Here is a 23,179-nt window from a genome sequence, read left to right as displayed (position 1 = left end):
AGATTGGGATAGAAAGAGAGAGAGAGACTGGGAGAGAGAGAGAGTCTAGGAGAGAGAGAGAGAGTGGGCTAGAGAGAGAGAGTGGAATAGAGAGAGAGAGAGAGACTGGGATAGAGAGAGAGAGGGACTGGGATAGAGAGAGAGAGTGACTGGGATAGAGAGAGAGAGAGAGAGACTGGGATTGAGAGAGAGAGAGAGACTGGGATTGAGAGAGAGGGGGAGAGAGACTGAAAAAGAGAGAGAGAGAGTCTGGGATAGAGAGACAGAGAGAGAGAGAGACTGGGATAGAGAGAGAGAGGCTGGGACAGAGAGTGCGAGAGACTGGGATAGAGAGAGAGAGAGAGACTGGGATAGAGAGAGAGACTGGGAGAGAGAGAGAGAGACTGGGATAGAGAGAGAGAGAGAGAGAGAGACTGGAATAAAGAGAGAGAGAGAGAGACTGGGATAGAGAGAGAGAGAGAGATTGGGATAGAGAGAGAGAGATTGGGATAGAGAGAGCGAGAGAGAGAGACTGGGATAGAGAGAGAGAGAGAGAGACTGGGATAGAGAGAGGGAGAGACTGGGATAGAAAGAAAGAGAGCCTGGGATAGAGAGAGTGGGATAGAGAGGGAGGAAGAGAGAGAGAGAGACTGGGATAGAGAGTGAGAGACTGGGATAGAGAGAGAGAGAGAGATTGGGATAGAGAAAGAGAGACTGGAATAGAGAGAGAGAGAGAGACTGGGATAGAGAGAGAGAGAGACAGAGACTGGGATAGAGAGAGAGAGAGTTTGGGATAGAGAGAGAGAGACTGGGATAGAGAGAGAGAGAGAGAGACTGGGAATGAGAGAGAGAAAGAGCCTGGGATAGAGAGAGTGAGAGACTGGGATAGAGAGAGAGAGAGAGACTGGGATAGAGAAAGAGAGACTGGAATAGAGAGAGAGGGAGTCTGGGAATGAGAGAGAGGGGCAGAGAGACTGGAAAAGAGAGAGAGAGATTCTGGGATAGAGAGAGAGAGAGACTGGGATAGCGAGAGAGAGACTGTGATAGAGAGAGAGAGGCTGGGACAGAGACAGAGAGAGAGACTGGGAGAGAGAAAGAGAGACTTGGAGAAAGAGAGAGAGAGACTGGGATGGAGAGAGAGTCTGGGATTGAAAGAGCGAGAGAGACTGGGATATATATAGAGAGAGAGACTGGGATAGAGAGAGAGAGAGAGACGGGGATAGGGAGAGAGAGAGACTGGGAGAGAGAAAGAGAGACTTGCAGAGAGAGACAGAGACTGGGATAGAGAGAGGGAGAGAGAGAGAGACTGGGATAGAAAGAGCGAGAGAGACTGGGATATATATAGAGAGAGAGAGACTGGGATATAGAGAGAACGAGAGGGAGAGACTGGGATAGAGAGAGAGAGAGTTTGGGATAGAGAGAGAGAGACTGGGATAGAGAGAGAGAGAGAGAGACTGGGATAGAGAGAGGGAGAGACTGGGAGAGAGAGAGAGAGACTGGGAGAGAGCGAGAGACTGGGAGAGAGAGAGAGTGGGATAGAGAGAAAGAGAGAGTGGGATAGAGAGAGAGACTGGGATAGAGAGAGAGAGAGAGAGACTGGGATAGAAAGAGAGAAAGCGAGAGACTGGGTTAGAGAAAGAGAGAGAGACTGGGAGAGAGAGAGAGAGAGACTGGGATAGAGAGCGAGAGACTGGGATAGAGAGAGAGAGAGACTGGGATAGAGAGCGAGGGACTGGGATAGAGAGAGAGAGAGAGACTGGGATAGAGAGAGAGAGAGAGAGACTGGGATAGAGAGAGAGAGAGAGAGAGAGAGAGAGAGAGAAAGACTGGGATAGAGGGAGAGAGAGAGACTGAGATGGAGAGAGAGAGAGAGACTGGGATAGAGAGAGAGACTGGGATAGAGAGAGAGCGACTGGGATAGAGAGAGCAAGAAAGAAAGGCTGGGACAGAGGGAGAGACTGGAATAGAGAGAGAGACTGGGAAAGAGCGAGAGAGAGAGAGAGACTGGGATAGAGAGAGAGAGAGATACTGGGATAGAGAGAGAGAGAGACTGGGATCGAGAGAGAGAGAGAGACTGGGATAGAGAGAGAGAGAGACTGGGATAGAGAGAGAGAGAGAGACTGCGATAGAGAGAGAGAGAGAGACTGGGATAGAGAGAGAGAGAGAGAGACTGGGATAGAGAGAGGGAGAGTGATGGGGGAGTGTGATATGGAGAGTGATGGGGGAAGTGTGATAGGGAGAGTGACGGGGGGAGTGTGATAGGGAGAGTGATAGGGGAGTGTGATAGGGAGAGTGACAGGGGGAGTGTGATAGGGAGAGTGATGGGGGAGTGTGATAGGGAGAGTGACGGGGGAAGTGTGATAGGGAGAGTGATGGGGGAAGTGTGATAGGGAGAGTGACGGGGGAGTGTGATAGGGAGAGTGATAGGGGAGTGTGATAGGGGGAGTGACAGGGGGAGTGTGATAGGGAGAGTGATGGGGGAGTGTGATAGGGAGAGTGACGGGGGAAGTGTGATAGGGAGAGTGACGGGGGAAGTGTGATAGGGAGAGTGACGGGGGGAGTGTGATAGGGAGAGTGATAGGGGAGTGTGATAGGGAGAGTGACGGGGGGAGTGTGATAGGGAGAGTGATAGGGGAGTGTGATAGGGAGAGTGACAGGGGGAGTGTGATAGGGAGAGTGATGGGGGAGTGTGATAGGGAGAGTGATGGGGGAGTGTGATATGGAGAGTGATGGGGGAAGTGTGATAGGGAGAGTGACGGGGGGAGTGTGATAGGGAGAGTGATGGGGGAGTGTGATAGGGAGAGTGACGGGGGAAGTGTGATAGGGAGAGTGATGGGGAAGTGTGATAGGGAGAGTGACAGGGGGAGTGTGATAGGGAGAGTGATAGGGGGAGTGCGATAAGGAGAGTGATGGGTTGTTGTGATAGGGAGAGTGACGGGGGGAGTGTGATAGGGAGAGTGACGGGGGGAGTGTGATAGGGAGAGTGTCAGGGGGAGTGATGGGGAGAGTGGCAGGATGTGTGATAGGGAGAGTGTCAGGGGGTGTGTGATAGGGAGAGTGTCAGGGGGAGTGATGGGGAGAGTATTGGCCAGGCTCGGATGGGCAGGTGAGTGAGACAGGCGAGTGTTGGATTCAGTTCCTGAGCTACGCTGAGTTATCTAAGGTTGGATGAGAGCAGGATTGGTCTCTGCTGACGGTCGTGTTGTCTGTGACATGCCAACAATTAGTGTCTCGACTTGGGAATGAGGGACAAGAATTTAGGACAACAACTGGTGCTTGTATCTATAAATTGTGAGTCTGTAGCACCTTTCACAATCTGAGAGTGCAGTAAGGCACCTGATAGCTAATGAGATACTATTTACATTGAAGGGCAGTCACTGTGGAAATGAAGAGAATACAACAGCTAAATTCCACACAGGAAGATCCCACATCAGTGAGATAATGACCAGATAATCTGTTAAGGTGCAAATACTGATCAGGGCATCAGAAAGGCAGCTATTGCCTTGGTTTAACATCAGAGATGGCACCTCTGACAGTACGGCACTCCCTCAGTCCTGACCCTCTGACAGTGCGGCGCTCCCTCAGTACTGACCCTCTGACAGTGCGGCTCTCCCTCAGTACTGACCCTCTGACAGTGCGGCACACCCTCAGTACTGACCTTCTGACAGTGCGGCACTCCCTCAGTACTGACCCTCTGACAGTGCGGCACTCCCTCAGAACTGACCCTCTGACAGTGCGGCTCTCCCTCAGTACTGACCCTCTGACAGTGCGGCACTCCCTCAACACTGACCCTCTGACAGTGCGGCACTCCCTCAAGACTGACCCTCTGACAGTGCGGCATTCCCTCAGTACTGACCCTCTGACAGTGCGGCACTCCCTCAATCCTGACCCTCTGACAGTGCAGCACTCCCTCAGTACTGACCCTCTGACAGTGCGGCACTGCCTCAATACTGACCCTCTGACAGTGCGGCACTCCCTCAGTACTGACCCTCTGACAGTGCGGCACTCCCTCAGTACTGACCCTCTGACAGTGCGGCACTCCCTCAGTACTGACCCTCTGACAGTGCGGCACTCCCTCAGTACTGCACCGGCTGTGCCAGTTTGGACTTTGTGCCCAAGTCTCTGGTGTGGGACTTGAACTAACAACTTTCTGAGTGAGAAATGAGAGCGCTGACACGCAGCAGCGACCTCACTGTGATAAGGATTGGTGTCTTGGGGGAAAAGAATTGGAGGACTTGGATGAATGGAAACAGTGGAAAATGGATATTTTCACTGAAACAAACCTTTGATGATGCTTCTACGCTGAGAATTATCAGGATTTAATTCACTTTTATCAAGGAAACATGTTCACTTCAATTCTATTTTTAAATTTTATCCCTTTTACAAGTCTGTAACATTTCTGCAAATTTATGCAAAACTGATACAAATGAAACTTTCTAACTCACTGTCCTGGGAACTAGTTTAAAGAAGAGGAGATTTTAACTTTCAGAGTTGACCTTTTCTCAGTCCTCAGACCTCTGGCCTCGGGCCAAGGCTGCTCTGACTTCAGCGTCCATGGAGGGGAAGAACCGGGGTCCATCAGACTGGCTTCCTGTCTTCAATCATCTCACCGGTCGCCAAGTTGATGTGGCATCAAAGAAAAGGAGGAGGAGTGTGCCCCAAGTAGCTTCCAATTCAAACAAGAGCTCTGCCAAGCCCAAAACCGTCAAGTCCAAGCAGAGGTCAGTCTTTCACATTTCCCTCTTCATTCTGAGAGGGTGCAGAGCAGGTTTTGCAAGAATGTTACCCGGGCTGGAAAAGTGTAGCTATGAGGTGAGATTGGGTCGTTTGGGATTATTTTCCTTGGAACAAAGAAGGCTGAAGGGTGACTTGATGGAGGGGTACAAAATTATGAGGAGAAGAGATAGAATGGACAGGATAAAATTGTTACCCTTGGTGGAGAATTCTAGAACCAGGGACATAGATTCAAGATAAATGGCAGTTCGTGTAGAGGGGACATGAGGAAGAACCTTTTTCCTCAGGATGGTGGGTGTCTGAAATTCACTGCCTGAGCTCATGGTGGAGACAGAGACCCTAAACTCCTTTAAAAAGTACCTGAATCTGCACCATACATGCTGTAAGCTACAGGGTTATGGGCCGGGTGCAGGAAGGTGGGATTAAAAAGGGCACCGGGGTGTTCCCAGGCTGGCATGGACAAGATGGGCTGAATGGCCTCCTTTTGTGCTGTAACTTTTCTATGGTTCAATAAGGCCTCCGCAAACAACCCCTCACAGTCACTCTGAATATGATGTGATTTAATTTGTGAAGAGAGGCAATGGAAACAAAATGGTCGCATGCTAAAGGAGCAGGGGGATGGGGGAGTTTCCACACATCTCTGAAGGCGAGGGGTTGGTTAGCTCAGTTGTCCAGATTGCTTGACTGTGGTGCAGAATGACACCAAAGACATGAGTTCAATCCCTGCACTGGGTGAGGTCGCTCATGGAGCCCTGTCTCCTTGTCTTGCCCCGTGCTTGCAGAATGGTTCTTCTCAAGTTATATTCACAATCATCTCTCTCTCTTGTGGAGAGGGATGCCTGTGATCCTGTGTGAACAATGCCAAAAATAACTGCCTTTGAAGTTGGCAGGACAAGTTGTGATGGGTGTGAAAGCAGGTAGTAATTTTGGCTTTGTTAACAGACACACACAGTGTACACAAAAAGCAAGAACATTATACTACCTTTTTTCTAAGCGTTAGGCCTCAGTTGGAGTATTATGACCAATTCTACACTCTACACTTTAGGAAGAATGTCAAAGTTTTCAAGTAGATTTACTGGAATGATACCGGGGATGAGGGGCTTCAATAATGTGGAGAGACTGGAGAGGCTGGGATTGTTCTCCTTGGAGCATAAACACATAAGAATTGGGAACAGAGAGGAGGTCATTCAGCCCTTTGAGCCTGCTCCACTATTTAATAAGATCACGGCTGATCTAACACTCACTAAGTCCACATTCCTGCATTCTCTCTGTAACACTTAATTCCCCGACTGATTAAAAACCTGTCAATCTCTGCCCTGAAAGTGTTCCCAGACTCAGCCCCCACAGCTTCCGGGGGGAAAGAATTTCAGAGATTCACCACTCTGCAAAGAAATTCTTCCTCAAGTCTGTCTTAAATGAGCAGCCCCTTATTCTGCGACGATACCCTCTGGTCCCACATTCTTCCCATGAGTGGAAACATCCTCCCAACATTGACCCTGTCTAACCCCCAAAGAATCTGACATGTTTCAATCATATCAGCAAAGAAGGTTAAGGGGAGATTTAATCGAGATGTTCAAGATCGTGGTGGATTTTGCTGGAGTAAATGTGAAGAAACTATTTGCAATGGCAGCTGTGTCGGCATCCAGAGGACACAGATAGAAGATAATTGGGAAAAGAAGCATCAGGGACTTCAGGAGAATGTTTTTATGCAACAGGTTTTTAAGATCTGGAATGTGCTGCCTGAATAACTTGCAAAAGAGAATGAGATAAACTCCGGAGAAGGGAAACTCTGCAGCGCTATGGGGTCAGAGCAGGGACATAGGACTAAGTGGATTGTCCTCCAAAGAGCCAACACAGACATGAAGGCTCAAGTGGCCTCTTTCTGTGATGTACCATACAAACATATGAATTAAGAGCTGGATTAGGCCATTCGGCCCCTCAAGCTGGCTCTGCCATTCAATAAAATCATGGCTGATCTGTTTGGCACGGTGGCCCAGTGGTTACCACTGCTGCCTCACAGCACCGGGGACCTGGGTTTGATTCCCGGCTTGGGTCACTGTCTGTGCGGAGTCTGTATGTTCTCTGTGTGGGTTTCCTCTGGGTGTTCCGATTTCCTCCCACAGTGCTGGTTAGGTGCTTTGGCCAAACTAAATCCTCCCTCAGTGTACCCGGACAGGTGCCAGAGTGTGGTGACTAGGAGATTTTCACAGTAACTTCATTGCAGTGTTAATGTAAGCCTACTTGTGACACTAGTAAATACACTTAAAACTTAAAACATTTGTTTCAAATTCCACATTCCTATCCACCCCCAATAACCTTTGATTCCCTTGCCTATCAAGAATCTATCTATCTCCATCATAAAGCTTTTCAATGAACCTGTTTCCACCACCTTCTAAGGCAGAGAGTTTCAAAGTCACACAACCGTCTGAGAAATAAAAATTCTCCTTATCTCTGTCCAAGGGCAACTCCTCATTTGAACAGTGCCCCCTAGTTCTGGATTCACCCACAAGAGGAAACATCCTTTCCACCTCCAACTTGTCAAAATTGTTCAAGATCTTACAGACTTCAATCAGATCACCCCTCACTCTTCTATACTCCAGTAGAAACAAGCCCAGTCTGTCCAACCTTTCATCTTAAGACAACCCAGAATTCCAGGTATCAATGTAGTAAATCTCCCCTGAACCACCTCCAACTCATTTACATCCTTCCTTAAATAAGGGAACTAAAACTGCCCACAGTATTTGTGATGCGGCCTCACTAATGCCCTGTGTATAACTGAATCATAATATCCTTACTGTAATGTCCAATTTCTTTCATAATGAAGGATAGCATTCCATTAGCCTTTTTAATTATTTGCTGTACCTGCATACCAGAGTTCCGTGATTCATGCACTAAAACACTTCGATCCCTCTGCCCCTCGGAATTCTGCAGCTCTGTCTGTTTATTAATATAGTTTCTTTATTCTTCCTGCCAAAATGAAGAACTTCACATTCCCAAATTATACTCCATCTGCTAGATTTTTCCCCACTCAATCTGTATCCATCTGAAAACTCCTTATGTCCACTTCACAACATACTTTCTGACCTATCTCTGTATCATCTACCATGTCTCCACTCTCCTCATCTAAGTCATTGATATAAATTGTAAAATGTTGAGGCCGCAGCACAGACCCCTGTGATGAAAGGACAGCATGTGACCCGCTTTCCCGGTGCGTGACCCGCTTTCCCGGTGCGCGACCCGCTTTCCCGGTGCGCTGCCCGCTTTCCCGGTGCGCGACCCGCTTTCCCGGTGCGCGACCCGCTTTCCCAGTATGTGTTCCTGTTATTATTTTGGTTGTAATCTCTCGGCTGTTGCAGGGTTGGAAGTCTGGGGAAATTGGAATGGTTTATGATGCCGTGACTCTTCTGTTTGGCTCTGGCTTTTCAGCTGTTCAGTCTGTTCATTCATTTTGATCTTTACAGAAAAACTCCGGATGGTCGCAGAAGACGGGTTAATTTCCCAATGGATCGGATCGGTCACATGTACCTACCAAATACCAGGAATTGACATGGTATAACATTAACATTGGACATTAGATTTGATTTGATTTATTATTGTCACATGTATTAACATACAGTGAAAAGTATTGTTTCTTGCACACTATACAAACAAAGCATACTGTTCATAGAGAAGGAAACGAGAAGGTGCAGAATGTAGTGTTACAGTCATAGCTAGGGTGTAGAGAAAGATCAACTTAATACAAGGTAAGTGGGTCTAATCAAAAAGAAAAAAGAGGTATACATGAGGTCCAGGCAGCTAAAAACAGATGGAGCATTGGAGGAATACAGAGAAAGTAGAAAAGAACTCAAACAGGGAGTTAGCAGGGCAAAAAGGGGTCACGTAATGTCCTTGGCAGACAGGATTAAGGAGAATCCTAAGGCATTTTATACATACGTTAGGAACAAGAGGGTTGTTAAGAACAAACAAAGAACAATACAGCACAGGAACAGGCCCTTTGGCCCTCCAAGCCCGCGCCGCTACCCGGTCCAGGATTGAATCCTGAATCCAGGATCCCCGCCCAATTTTCCAGCCTATCTACATACCAATATCCTATCCACCGAGCTGTCCCTCACAGCTACGATGCTTTGTTCATCACAACCTATTAACTCACCCCCACCCCCCCATTCCAGACCATGTGATCTCCAGGGAGAGGCGAAAACCCAGAGTGAAAAACCCCAGGGCCAATATGGGGAAAAAAATCTGGGAAATTCCTCTCCGACCCCCTGAGGCGATCGAAACGAGTCCAGGAGATCACAAAGGCCCTGATCGGGAAATGCTTCCCAACCCTAGTCATTTCCACTTCCACGAACACCATATGAATTCCCTGCCCCCGAGACAGGTTCCCAACTATCCGCAGTCTCGCTCTGTATTGGCACCAGCAAGATGATCATAGAATGAAGCCTTGAAACGAGAAACAAGGAACAATTAGCCCGCGCCGCTCCCTGGTCCAGACTAGACCACTCTTTTGTATCCCTCCATTCCCACTCCGTTCATATAGCTGTCTAGATAAGTCTTAAACGTTCCCAGTGTGTCCGCCTCCACCACCTTGCCCGGCAACACATTCCAGGCCCCCACGACCCTCTGTGTGAAATATGTCCTTCTGATATCTGTGTTAAACCTCCCCCCCTTCACCTTGAACCTATGACCCCTCGTGAACGTCACCACCGACCCGGGGAAAAGCTTCCCACCGTTCACCCTATCTATGCCTTTCATAATTTTATACACCTCTATTAAGTCTCCCCTCATCCTCCGTCTTTCCAAGGAGAACAACCCCAGTTTCCCCAATCTCTCCTCATAACCAAGCCCCTCCATACCAGGCAACATCCTGGTAAACCTCCTCTGTACTCTCTCCAAAGCCTCCACGTCTTTCTGGTAGTGTGGCGACCAGAACTGGACGCAGTATTCCAAATGCGGCCGAACCAACGTTCTATACATCTGCAACATCAGACCCCAACTCTTATACTCTATGCCCCGTCCTATAAAGGCAAGCATGCCATATGCCTTCTTCACCACCTTCTCCACCTGTGACATCACCTTCAAAGATCTGTGGACTTGCACACCCAGGTCCCTCTGCGTCTCTACACCCCTTATGGTTCTTCCATTTATCGTGTAGCTCCTCCCTACATTATTCCCACCAAAATGCATCACTTCGCATTTATCAGGATTGAACTCCATCTGCCATTTCCTTGCCCAAATTTCCAGCCTATCTATATCCTTCTGTAGCCTCTGACAATGTTCCTCACTATCTGCAAGTCCTGCCAGTTTTGTGTCGTCCGCAAACTTACTGATCACCCCAGTTACTCCTTCTTCCAGATCATTTATATAAATCACAAACAGCAGAGGTCCCAATACAGAGCCCTGCGGTACACCACTAGTCACAGGCCTCCAGCCAGAAAAAGACCCTTCCACTACCACCCTCTGTCTTCTATGACCAAGCCAGTTCTCCACCCATCTAGCCACCTCCCCCTTTATCCCATGGGATCCAACCTTTTTCACTAGCCTACCATGAGGGACTTTGTCAAACGCTTTACTAAAGTCCATATAGACAACATCCACGGCCCTTCCTTCGTCAACCATTTTGGTCACTTCTTCAAAAAACACCACCAGGTTAGTGAGGCATGACCTCCCTCTCACAAAACCATGCTGACTATCGTTAATGAGTTTATTCCTTTCTAAATGCGCATACATCCTATCTCTAAGAACCTTCTCCAACAACTTCCCCACCACGGACGTCAAGCTCACCGGCCTATAATTACCCGGGTTATCCTTCCTACCCTTCTTAAATAACGGGACCACATTGGCTATCCTCCAATCCTCTGGGACCTCACCTGTGTCCAATGACGAGACAAAGATTTGCGTCAGAGGCCCAACGATTTCACCTCTCGTCTCCCTGAGCAGCCTTGGATAGATTCCATCAGGCCCTGGGGATTTGTCAGTCTTTATATTCTCTAACAAACCTAACACTTCCTCCTTTGTAATGGAGATTTTCTCCAACAGTTCAACACTCCCCTCCGAGACACTCCCAGTCAACACATCCCTCTCCTTTGTGAATACCGACGCAAAGTATTCATTTAGGATCTCCCCTACTTCTTTGGGCTCCAAGCATAAGTCCCCACTTTTGTCCCTGAGAGGTCCAATTTTTTCCCTAACAACCCTTTTGTTCCTAACGTATGAATAAAATGCCTTGGGATTCTCCTTAATCCTGTCTGCCAAGAACATTTCGTGACCCCTTTTTGCTCTTCTAATTCCCCGTTTGAGTATTTTCCTACTTTCATTGTACTCCTCCAGAGCTCCCTCCGTTTTTAGCTGCCTGGACCTAACATACGCCTCTCTTTTCCTTTTGACCAGTCCCTCAATTTCCCTGGTTATCCACGGTTCTCTAATCCTACCCTTCCTATCCTTCTTTTTTACAGGCACATGCTTGTCCTGTAGCCCTAACAACCGTTCCTTAAAAGACTGCCACATACCAGATGTGGATTTACCCTCAAACAACCTCTCCCAATCAAGAGCTGCCAATTTCTGCCTGATCCCAATAAAGTTAGCCTTCCCCCAATCCAACACCTTACCCTTGGGACACCACTCATCCTTTTCCATCACTATCCTAAAGCTAACAGAATTGTGGTCACTATTTGCCACATGTTCCCCAACCAAAACTTTGAAGACCTGACCGGGCTCATTCCCCAGTACCAGTCCAGTATAGCCCCCTCTCTAGTCGGGCTGTCCACATATTGTTCCAACGAACCCTCCTGTACACATTTTACAAATTCCTCCCCATCCAGAGTCCCTGCCCTCAGCGATTTCCAGTCTATACCAGGGAAATTGAAGTCTCCCACTACAACAACCCTATATTTCCTGCACCTATCCAGTATCTCCTGACATATCCATTCTTCCACTTCCCTTGGGCTGTTGGGGGGCCTGTAGTACACCCCCAACATAGTGACTGCGCCTTTCCTGTTTCTAAGCTCCACCCAGAGTGACTCGCTACACGACTCCTCCGAATTGTCCTCCCTCTGCACCGCTGTAATATGCTCTCCAACCAATACCGCTACTCCCCCACCTCTTTTGGCCCCTCCTCTGTCTCGCCTAAAACACTTGTACCCTGGAATATTCAGCTGCCAGTCCTGCCCCTCTTTCAACCAAGTCTCTGTCACCGCAACCACATCCAAATTCCTCGTGCGCATTAAGGCCCCAAGTTCGTCTGTTTTACCTGCTACGCTCCTTGCATTGAAGTATAAGCACTCCAGACCCCCAGGCTCAGTGAGGTCGTCCTCCCCCAGAGTGCTCTTCTTCTTTGCCCCCAGACCCCCAGCCCCAAGCTCGTCCCCAGCCACCACACTTATAGACCTAATAGTTTGATCCCCACCCCCCTGCCATACTAGTTTAAACCCCCCCGAACTGCACTAGCAAAGCTCCCAGCCAGGATATTTGTGCCCTTCCAACTTAGTTGTGACCCCTCCCTCTTGTACAGGTGCCATCCTCTCCTGAAAACCTCCCATTGGTCTATGAAAATAAAGCCCTCCCTCCTGGACCAGTCCTTTAGCCAGGCATTCATTTGAACCAACTCCCTATTCTTAGCCTCACTGGCACGAGGCATTGGGAGCAGCCCAGAGATGGCCACCCTAGTGACCCTACTTTTTAACCTAATTCCCAACTCCCTAAATTGCTCTCTTAGGACCCCCCTACTCTTCCTATCTACGTCATTTCCACCAATGTGTATAATGACATCCGTTTCTTTATCTTCCCCTTTTAATATGCCCCCTATCCGCTCGGAGACATCCGTGACCCCAGCACCAGGTAGGCAGACTACCATCCTGGAGTCCCGTTCGCCCCCACAGAATCCCTGTTAGGGAAAGAATCGGACCTCTCAGGGACAAAGGAGGGGAATTATGTTTAGAACCAAAGGAAGTAGGTGAGATCCTAAACGAATACTTTGCATCAGTATTCACAAAGGAGAGGGACATGTTGGCTGGTCGTGTCTTAGAGAGATGTGTTGACCCGTTAGAAAAAATCTCAATTACAAGGGAGGAAGTGTTAGGTTTTTTAGGAAACATTAAGACAGACAAATCCCCAGGGCGGGATGGCATCTATCCTAGACTCCTCAGGGAGGCGAGAGATGCAATTGCTGGGCCTCTAACAGAAATCTTTGTCTCTTCACTGGACACAGGTGAGGTCCCAGATGATTGGATGATAGCAAATGTGGTCCCGTTATTTAAGAAGGGTAGCAAGGATAACCTGGGTAATTATAGGTCGGTGAGCTTGACGTCCGTGGTAGGGAAATTGTTGGAGAAGATTCTTAGAGATAGGATATATGCGCATTTAGAACTGAATAATCTCGTTAGCGATAGACAGCATGGTTTTGTATGAGGGAGGTCATGCCTCACAAATTTGGTTGAGTTTTTGAGGAGGTGACAAAAACGATTGACGAGGGAAGGGCCGTGGATGTCTCTATATGGATTTTAGTAAAGCGTTTGACAAGGTCCCTCATGGCAGGCTGGTGCAAAAGGTTAAATCTCACGGGATAAAAGGTGAGCTAGCTAGATGGGTGGAAAACTAGCTTAGCCATACAAGACAGAGGGTAGCAGTGGAGGGGTCTTTTTCCGGTTGGAGGTCTGTGACTAGTGGAGTTCTGATGTGGAGATGCCGGCGTTGGACTGGGGTGAACACGGTATGAAGTCTCACAACACCAGGTTAAAGTCCAACAGGTTTATTTGGTAGCAAATACCATAAGCTTTCGGAGCACTGCTCCTTCGTCAGATGGAGTGGAAATCAGCTGTTCTGTCTGGAGACAATACACATTTCTTTAACCTGTGTTTAATGTTCCCTCCACCCACATTGTCTGTACCTTTAAGACCTGGCTGGTTGTAGGATTCGCATTCTAATCAGTATTCTGCAACTTGATTTTGTCTGTTTGCACTGTTTGAGAGCACATTTCCACTCCATCTGACGAAGGAGCAGTGCTCCGAAAGCTTATGGCATTTGCTACCAAATAAACCTGTTGGACTTTAACCTGGTGTTGTGAGACTTCTTACTAGTGGAGTTCCGCAGGGCTCTGTACCTCTGCTGTTTGTGATATATATATAAATGATTTGGAGGAAGATGTAGCTGGTGTGATCAGTAAGTTTGCAGACGACACAAAGATTGCTGGAGTTGCGGATAGTGATGAACATTGTCAGAGAATACAGCAGGATATAGATAGGCTGGAACATTGGGCGGAGAAATGGCAGATGGAATTTAATCCAGATAAATGCGAAGTGATGCATTTGGTAGATCTAATGTAAGGGGGAGCTATACAATAAATGGCAGAACCATCAGGAGTACAGACACACAGAGGGACCTGGGTGTACAAGTCCACAGATCCTTAAAGGTGGCAGCACAGGTGGAAAAGGTGGTGAAGAAGGCATATGGCATGCTTGCCTTTATTGGACGGGGCATAGAGTATAAAAGTTGGCATATGATGTTGCAGCTGTATAGTACATTGGTTAGGCCACATTTGGAATACTGCGTCCAGTTCTGGTCGCAGACGTGGAGGCTTTGGAGAGAGTACAGAAAAGGTTTACCAGGATGTTGCCTGGTATGGAGGGTCTTAGCTACGAGGAGAGATTGGATAAACTGGGGATGTTCTCCCTGGAAAGACGGAGGATGAGGGGCGACCTAATAGAGGTGTATAAAATTATGAAGGCCATAGATAGGGTGAACAGTGGGAAGCTTTTTCCCAGGTCGGAGGTGACGAACACAAGGTGTCACAGGTTCAAGGTGAGGGGGGCAAGGTTCAACACAGATGTCAGGGGGACGTATTTTACACAGAGGGTGGTGGGGGCCTGGAATGCACTGCCAAGCAAGGTGATTGAGGCGGACACGCTGGGATCTTTTAAGACTTATCCAGATAGCCACATGAACAGACTGGGAATAGAGGGATACAAATGAATGGTCTAGTTGGGCACATGAGCGGCGCAGGCTTGGAGGGCCGAAGGGCCTGTTCCTGTGCTGTATTGTTCTTTGTTCTTTGTAAGTCCATTCAAAAGTCTGACAGCAGCAGGGACGAAGCTGTCCTTGAGTCGGTTGTTACGTGACCCCAGACTTTTGTATCTTTTTCCTGACGGACGAAGGTGGAAGAGAAAATGTCCGGGGTGCGTGGGGTCCTTAATTATGCCAGCTGCTTCTCCGAGGCAGCGGGAAGTGTAGACAGAGTCAATGGATGGGAGGCTGTGCGATGACTGCCAAATTTTCCATTCTCACTGGCAGTGGGGGCAGCGCGAACAACATTGGAGAATTCTGGCCTGTGTCAGGAATCGGCCATTCAAATGTTCCAGCCGATTCTGCTGTTTAATAAGATCACAGCTGATCCTCGACCTGAACTCCACTTTTCTGCTACATCCCAATATCGCTCGATTGCCTTCAAATCGATCAATCTCAGCCTTGAATATATTGCATGATGTGGAGATGCTGGTGTTGGACTGGGGTGGACAATATGAGAGGTCACACGACACCAGATTATAGTCCAACAGGTTTATCTGAAATCATGAGCTTTCGGAGCGCTGCTTCTTCGTCAGGCGAAATCACTTTCACCTGATAAGTTGAATGAAGAAATTTCTCAATCCTAAATGGCCAACCGCTCATTCTGAACCTAGTTGTAGACTCCCCAGCCAGGGGAAACAACCCCTCAGTGTCTACTCTGCTAAACCCCCTCAGAATCGTTCATGTCTCTATGAGATCTCATCTCATGCTGCCAAACTCCAGAGACTATCAATCCATTTCACTCAATCATTCCTCATGGGACAGAACACTCATTCCTGGAATCACACTTGTCAACCTATGTCACCTTCCCTTGATGAGCTATAACCTTCCTCAGGGATGGAGAATATGTACATCGGCCTCCAAATGTCTCCCCAAAGCTCTGTACAATTGCAGCAAGACTTCCTTACTGTTACAGCCCCTTTACATTCAAGGCTAACTTCAGATTTGCTTTACTGATTGTTTGTTGTGCCTGTATGTTTACTTCCTGTGTTTCATAGACAAGAACCCCAAATCCCTCTGGACACCAACATTTATAAGTTTCTCTTCATTTTATAAAACATTCAGTTTTTCTGTTCTTTCTACCAAAGTGAATAACTTCAAGTTTTCCTGCGTAATGCTCCATCTGACACCAGCCTGCCCACTCACCCTGTCCCTCTACAACTTCTTTAGAACCATGGAATCTCTACAGTACTAAAAGAGGCCAGTTGGCCCATCAAGTTTGCACCGAGTCTCCGAAAAACACTAAGAGGAAATTTAGCATGGCCAATCCACCTAAACAGCACATCTTTGGAGTGTGGGAGGAAACCAGAGCATTCGGAGGAAACCCACACAGACACAGGGAGAACGTGCAGACTCCACACAGACAGACACCCAAGGCTGGAATTGAACCTGGGCCCCTGGCACTGTGAGGCAGCAGTGCTAGCCACTGTGCCACCATGCCATCTTTATGTCCTCCTCTTGCTTGCTTACACACCTAGCCTCGTATCATCAGCAAATTTGGGTATGTTATACACAGCCCCCTTACCCACGTCATTAACAGATTGCAAGTACCAGACCCTGGGACTGATCTTTGTGGCATCCCAGGACTAACAGCCTGTCAGCTTGATAATGACTGGTTTATCGCTGTTCTCTATTTTTCATCCCTTAGCCTGTTCTGAATCCGTGGCACAATATTGAATATTCACACTCCCAGATATTGCCAAAACCTCCACTCAAAGTTTGAGCAAGGCCATTCAGGGAGAACATCAGGAAGGTGTTCTCCACAAAAAGGGAAGTGGAAATCTGGAACTCTCTCTGCAAAAAGCTGCTAAGATTGGATGTCAATGGAGAATTCCAAAACTGAAAGCTATTGTTTGGTTAAATAAGGATATTGAGAGTTACAGAATCATAAATATAATCAAGATACTGGATAAAAGCAAATCACTGCGGACGCTGGACTCTGAAACCAAAAGAGAAAATGCTGGAAAATCTCAGCAGGTCTGGCAGCATCTGGAAGGAGAGAAAAGAGCTGACGTTTCGAGTCCAGACAACCCTTTGTTAAAGCTTTGACAAAGGGTCATCTGGACTCAAAACGTCAGCTCTTTTCTCTCCTTACAGATGCTGCCAGACCTGCTGAGATTTTCCAGCATTTTCTCTTTTGGTTGATAATCAAGATTCTATCCAGCTATGATCGAATTGAGTGATGAAATAGACTCGAGGGGCTAAATGACCTCCTTCTGGCCCCCAAATTCCTATTACCATCAGAATGGTCAGTGTTATCGAGCAGCATGTACTAAATAGCAGCCCGCTCGCTGATGTTGTGTTTGGGTTCAGCCAGGGACACTCAGCTCCTGATACTGATTAAAACCCTGATCTAAACATGGACAAAAGAGCTGAATCCAGCAGGTGAGGTGAGAGTGACTGTCCTCAACATCAAGGCACCATCTGACTGAGTGTGGCATCAAGGAGCCCCAGCAAAACTGGAGTCAATGTGTAAGGGTGGGTAAACTCTCTGCTGGTCAGAATCATATCCAGCATAAGGAAGGTGGTTGTGGTTGTTAGAGGTTAATCATTTCAGTCCTGGAACATCATTGCAGGAGTTCTTCAAAATAGTTAACCAGTTTCCAGAAACTGAACTGGATCAGCCATATAAATACTGTGGCTGCAAGGTGAAAAGCTGGGAATACTGCAGCGAGTAAGGCACAAGTCAGGAATGTGATGGAATGCTCTCCACTTGCCTGGATGGGTGCAGCTCCAACAAGAAGCTCGACACCATCCAGGACAAAGCAGCCCCACTTGATTGGCACCACATTCACAAACACTCAATCCCTCCACCACCGACACACAGTGGCAGTTGTGTGTAACATCTACAAGGTGCACTGCACCAAGGGTGCTTCAACAGCACCTTCCAAACCCACCACCTCTATCACTTAGAACAACAAGGGCAGCAGACACTTGAGAACATCACTATCTGCAAGTTCCCCATCAAGTCACTCACCATCCTGACTTGAAAATATATCCTTCACTGCGGCTGGGTTAAAATCCTGGAACTCCCTCCCTAACAGCACGGTGGGTGTACCTACACCACATGGACTGCAGCATCCATGCTCAGTGCCACCTTCTCAAGGGAATACTTAGGGGTGGGCAATAAATGATGCCCACATTCAGTAAATGAATAAAAATGGAAAATGGTGCTCTCTGGTTTGGAGACAGGTGAGGTGGAATTTTATAGCGGGGGGGAGGGGGGGGGGGTACTTTCTGAGCAGCTCACCGCATTTTACAGCCCCGCCCCCATCGGGAGGGCGGCTCAGAGAGAGTCCATTAACCGTTCGACCCAGGGGGTGCCGTGACCTCCGGGTCCTCTGCGTGAAAACAGGTTTCAGTGGGTTATGATCCCTTTGCCTGTTACCCATGAGTAGTCACCCACTGCTTGGCGCATACTTGAAGAATGAGGGAAGGTAAAGGACATCTCACAGCCCTGGCACTCTGACAGTGCAGTCCAGAGCCTAAAGCTGACACATAGATAGTGCAGAGCCAGCGCTGAGCTCAGTGCTGAGACACAGTCCCAGATTGTATGTTGATGCGGAAACATTGCAGCCCCGAAACCTGAGCCCAGCACCAAAGGTGCACAAAACACAGGCTTGGTAATGGATCAATACCTTCCGGAGAAGAGGGACGGGAATGGGAGGAATAAAGAAGCAGAATTTTGGAATGTTTTGAGAGATTTTCTTATCTTGTTTTCATAGTTTCCTGGATCATCGAAAGCTTATCGGCAAAAACCATGGAAGTTTCTCCAAGATGTGTGTTGCTGATTCTGTTCAATGTTTTATTGTTAAATCGATGTCATTGTAATTTGAAATGTGTGAATAAACACAAGAAGCTCCTGTCAAAGTCTCCTCGCCATTGAATTCAACAGAGAAAGGGAATCGTCATTTATACGGAAGTTTCCAGAACCTCAAGAGATCCCAAAGTGGTTCACAGTCAGTGAAGTAATTTTGAAGTTTAGTTATTGTTGGGAGTGTCGGAAATGTCACTGTTAGTTGATGCACCGCAAACTCTGACAAACAGCAAATAAATAAACCAGATAATCTGCTCATGATGGCGTTTGTGGGACCCTCACACAATGACATATTTATACCATTAAATCAGCCCATTCAGCCCCTCTGCTCTGTCCCCAACTCTGCTCCACACCAGCCCCCCCCTCTCCCCCTCCCCCCCCCCCCCCCTTCACCTGACTCCAACACCTTATCTGTCTGTCCCTTTCTCCCTCATGTGTTTGTTGAGCTACACCTTAGCTGTGCCAATTGCATTTATCTCGACCACTCCCCATGGTAGCGAGTTCCACATTCTCACCACTCTTTGGGTAAAGAAGTTTCTCCTGAATTCCAGATTGTGGCTAGTGATTCTCTCATACTTATCACCCGAGTTCTGGTCCCCCTTCTCTACATCTCCCCGATCAAAACCTTTCATAATCTTAAAGACCGCGACCAGGTCTTGCTCCCAGTCCTCACTTTTCTACAAGAAAGATGTTGAGCTCGTTCACTTTCCCTGATAAGCTATAACCTCCCATCTATCATCACACTTAATATATCTCGCATTTTCTCCAGTACCTCTGTATATTTTTTATAATATTGAGACCAGAATTATTCTCATGTTTGCAAATGTCCAACTGAGGTTCAATACAGAAGCAAAATAGTGAGACAGTCTTCAGAAGAAGAGTCAAACAAATGACCTTTCATCAGATTTTTAACAGGTTTAACATAACTTCTCTGCTTCTCATCAAATAAACCCAATATTTGTTTGCCTTTTGTTTTAAGTTTAAGTTTTAAAAGTTTATTTATTAGTGTCACAAGTAGGCTTACATTAACACTGCAATGAAGTTACTGTGAAAATCCCCTAGTCGCCACACTCTGGTGCCTGTTCAGGTACACTGAGGGAGAATTTAGCACCTAACCAGCACGTCTTTTGGACTGTGGGAGGAAACCGGAGCATCCAGAGGAAACCGGAAGAACGTGAAGACTCCACACAGACAGTGACCCAAGCCGGGAATCGAACCGCGGAGGCAGCAATGCTAATCACTGTGCCACTGTTAACCTTTGTCACTATTTTTAATGAGTTTCTATACTCCCAGGTCCTTCTCTCCCTCACCTCATTCAGACACGTTTCCAAGCACTCGGTGATCACTTATTCTTCCAACCAAAATATGTTTGTGTTATAAATTAATGATTTGGGTGTGAATGGGGGGCGTGAATGGAAAACTTGCAGACGACACAAAGATTGGCCGAGTGTGGATAGTGTAGAGGAAAGCTATAATCTACAAAACGATATCGATGGTTTGTGGAGTGGGCGGTAAAGTGGGAGATGGATTTTAACAGAGGGAAGTGTGACTTAATGCATTTAGGGAGGTCAAACAGTTACAGGGAACACACAATAAATGGGGATATACTGAGAGGGCTAGATGAAGTGAGAGATCTTGGCGTCAAGTACACAGGTCCCGAAATGCAGCAGTTCAAGTTGAATGCCCTTCTTTATTGGCAGAGGTGTAGAATATAAAAGTACGGATAGAGTGTTGGAATTGTATAAAGCACTGGTGAGGCCACAATTGGAGTATTGTGTGCAGTTCTGGTCACCATATTGCAGGAAGGATGTAATTGCTCTGGAGAGAGCGCAGAGGAGGTTCACAAGAATGTTGCCTGGGCTGGAAACGTGCAGCCATGAGGAGAGATTGGATAGGTTGGGGTTATTTTCCATGGAACAAAGAAGGTTGGGGGTGACTTGACTGAGGTGTACAGAATTATGAGAGAAAGAGATAGAGAGGACAGGACAGAATTGTTACCCTTGGCACAGAATTCTAGAACCAGGGATATAGATTCAAGTTAAGTGGCAGCAGGTGCAGAGGGGACATGGGGGAAGAATTTTTTTATGCAGAGGGTGGTGGGTGTCTGGAATTCGCTGCCCGTGTTGGTGGTGGAGTTAGAGACCCTAAACTCTTTAAAAAGTACCTGAATCCGCACCTTAAATGCTGTAAGCTACAGGGCTCTGGACCGGGTGCAGGAAGGTGGGATTAGAAAGGGCACCTGGGTGTCCTTGAGCTGGCATGGACAAAATGGGCCGAATGGCCTTCTATTCTGTAACTTTTCTATGGTTCTATATCACTTCACACTCATTCAGATTGAAGTCCATCTGCTAATTACACAGCCATTCTGCAAGTTAATTAATGTCTTCCTGTAATTTTCCACAGCGCTCCCTCCCGGTTAATCACAATCTCAATTTGGTGTCATCCACACATTTTGAAATTACACTTCTGCTGCCGGATTCCAAATAATTTCTGTAAATGGTGAACCACAGTGTGCCAGCAAAGGCCCTCGTGCAGAAATGATTTACCCAATTTCCTACAAATTAATTATATTTCAAATTCAATCATTCTGTTTGAAATGCTCACAGGTCGGTCATGTGTGCATGAACAGATCCTTTCTTCTGTTGGTTGTTAGATGATAATCAACCACTAGAGGGTGGTAGAGGACTGCTGAACAGCAGCACGTTGCTGGTAAGAGCGATTCACTGTCAAGGGCAGCGTCTGATACTCACCCACACTTGCCCTTGAACTGAGTGGCTTGTTCGGCTATCTCAGAGGGCACTTAAGAGTCAACCACATTGAAGTCACATGTAGGCCAGACCGAGAGTAAGGATAGCCGATTTCATAGAATCCCTACAGTGCAGAAGGTGACCCTTCAGCCCATCAAGCCTGCACCAACAACAATCCCACCCAGACCTTATCCCCGTAACCCAAGTATTTACCCTGCTAATCCCCTGACATTAGGGTTAATTTAGCATGGCCAATCCACCTAACCTGCACATCTTTGGACTGTGGGAGGAAACCGGAGCACCCGGAGGAAACCCACGCAGACACGGGGGGAACGTGACCCGAGGCCGGAATTGAACCTGGGTCCCTGGCGCTGTGAGGCAGCAGTGCTAACCACTGTGCCACCGTGACTGTTTCCTCATCATCACGCTGTATGGGCTTTTACAACAATCGACATGGTTTCATGGTCATCATTACTGAGACTAACTTTAAAATCCCAGATTTATTAATTAAATTGAAATTCCACCAGTGGCTGGGGTGAGATTTGAAGGCAGTTACCATTTGTTGCCCTGAAAACTTCATTTGATGCTGATGAGACACACAATGAGACCTAAAAGTCACCAGTGCGGCACTCCCTCAGTACTGACCCTCTGACAGCGCGGCACTCCCTCAGCACTGACCCTCTGACAGTGCAGCACTCCCTCAGCACTGACCCTCTGACAGTGCGGCACTCCCTCAGTACTGACCCTCTGACAGTGCGACACTCCCTCAGTACTGACCCTCTGACAGTGCGGCACTCCCTCAGTACTGACCCTCTGACAGTGCGGCACTCCCTCAGTACTGACCCTCTGACAGTGCGGCACTCCCCCAGTACTGACCCTCTGACAGTGCAGCACTCCCTCAGCACTGACCCTCAGACAGGGCAGCACTCCCTCAGTACTGACCCTCTGACAGTGCGGCACTCCCTCAGTACTGACCCTCTGACAGTGCGGCACTCCCTCAGTACTGACCCTCTGACAGTGTGGCACTCCTTCAGTACTGACCTTCTGTCAGTGCAGCACTCCCTCAGTACTGACCCTCTGACAGTGCGGCACTCCCTCAGCACTGACCCTCTGACAGTGCGGCACTCCCTCAGTACTGACCCGCTGACAGTGCGGCACTCCCTCAGTACTGACCCTCCAACAGTGCGGCACTCCCTCAGAACTGACCCTCTGACAGTGCGGCACTCCCTCAGTACTGACCCTCCAACAGTGCGGCGCTCCCTCAGTACTGACCCTCTGACAGTGCGGCACTCCCTCAGTACTGTCCCTCTGACAGTGCAGCACTTCCTCAGTACTGACCCTCTGACAGTGCGGCACTCCCTCAGTACTGTCCCTCTGACAGTGCAGAACTTCCTCAGTACTGACCCTCTGACAGTGCAGCACTCCCTCAGAACTGATCCTCTGACAGTGCAGCACTCACTCAGTACTGACCCTCTGACAGTGCAGCACTCCCTCATTACTGTCCCTCTGACAGTGCGGCACTCCCTCAGCACTGACCCTCTGACAGTGCAGCACTTTCTCAGTACTGACTCTCTGACAGTGCAGCACTCCCTCAGCACTGACCCTCTGACAGTGCAGCACTCCCTCAGCACTGACCCTCTGACAGTGCAGCACTCCCTCTGTACTGACCCCCTGACAGTGCAGCACTCCCTCAGTACTGTCCCTCTGACAGTGCGGCACTCCCTCAGTACTGACCCTCTGACAGTGCGGCACTCACTCAGTACTGTTCCTCTGACAGTGCGGCACTCCCTCAGTACTGACCCTCTGACAGTGCGGCACTCACTCAGTGCTGACCCTCTGACAGTGCAGC

General features: G+C 48.1%; 1 protein-coding gene across 1 annotated transcript in view; it reads left to right on the top strand.

The window, feature by feature from the left end:
• The window catches only part of ostn (osteocrin), a 30,944-nt gene extending 12,313 nt beyond the window's left edge, over positions 1–18,631 (top strand). Inside the window, exons 3-5 of the mRNA XM_078201525.1 lie at positions 4,486–4,700; positions 8,175–8,263; positions 18,492–18,631. Coding sequence (XP_078057651.1) covers positions 4,486–4,700; positions 8,175–8,259 — 300 coding nt within the window. The 3' untranslated portion in view covers positions 8,260–8,263; positions 18,492–18,631. The remainder of the gene's footprint in view (positions 1–4,485; positions 4,701–8,174; positions 8,264–18,491) is intronic.
• The last annotated feature ends 4,548 nt before the right edge of the window (positions 18,632–23,179 follow it).

This window comes from Mustelus asterias, chromosome 3 (assembly GCF_964213995.1).
Source record: "Mustelus asterias chromosome 3, sMusAst1.hap1.1, whole genome shotgun sequence".
Taxonomy (NCBI): domain Eukaryota; kingdom Metazoa; phylum Chordata; class Chondrichthyes; order Carcharhiniformes; family Triakidae; genus Mustelus; species Mustelus asterias.
Note: the sequence above shows the minus strand (reverse complement) of the source record. Positions and strands in the feature narration are given on the sequence as shown.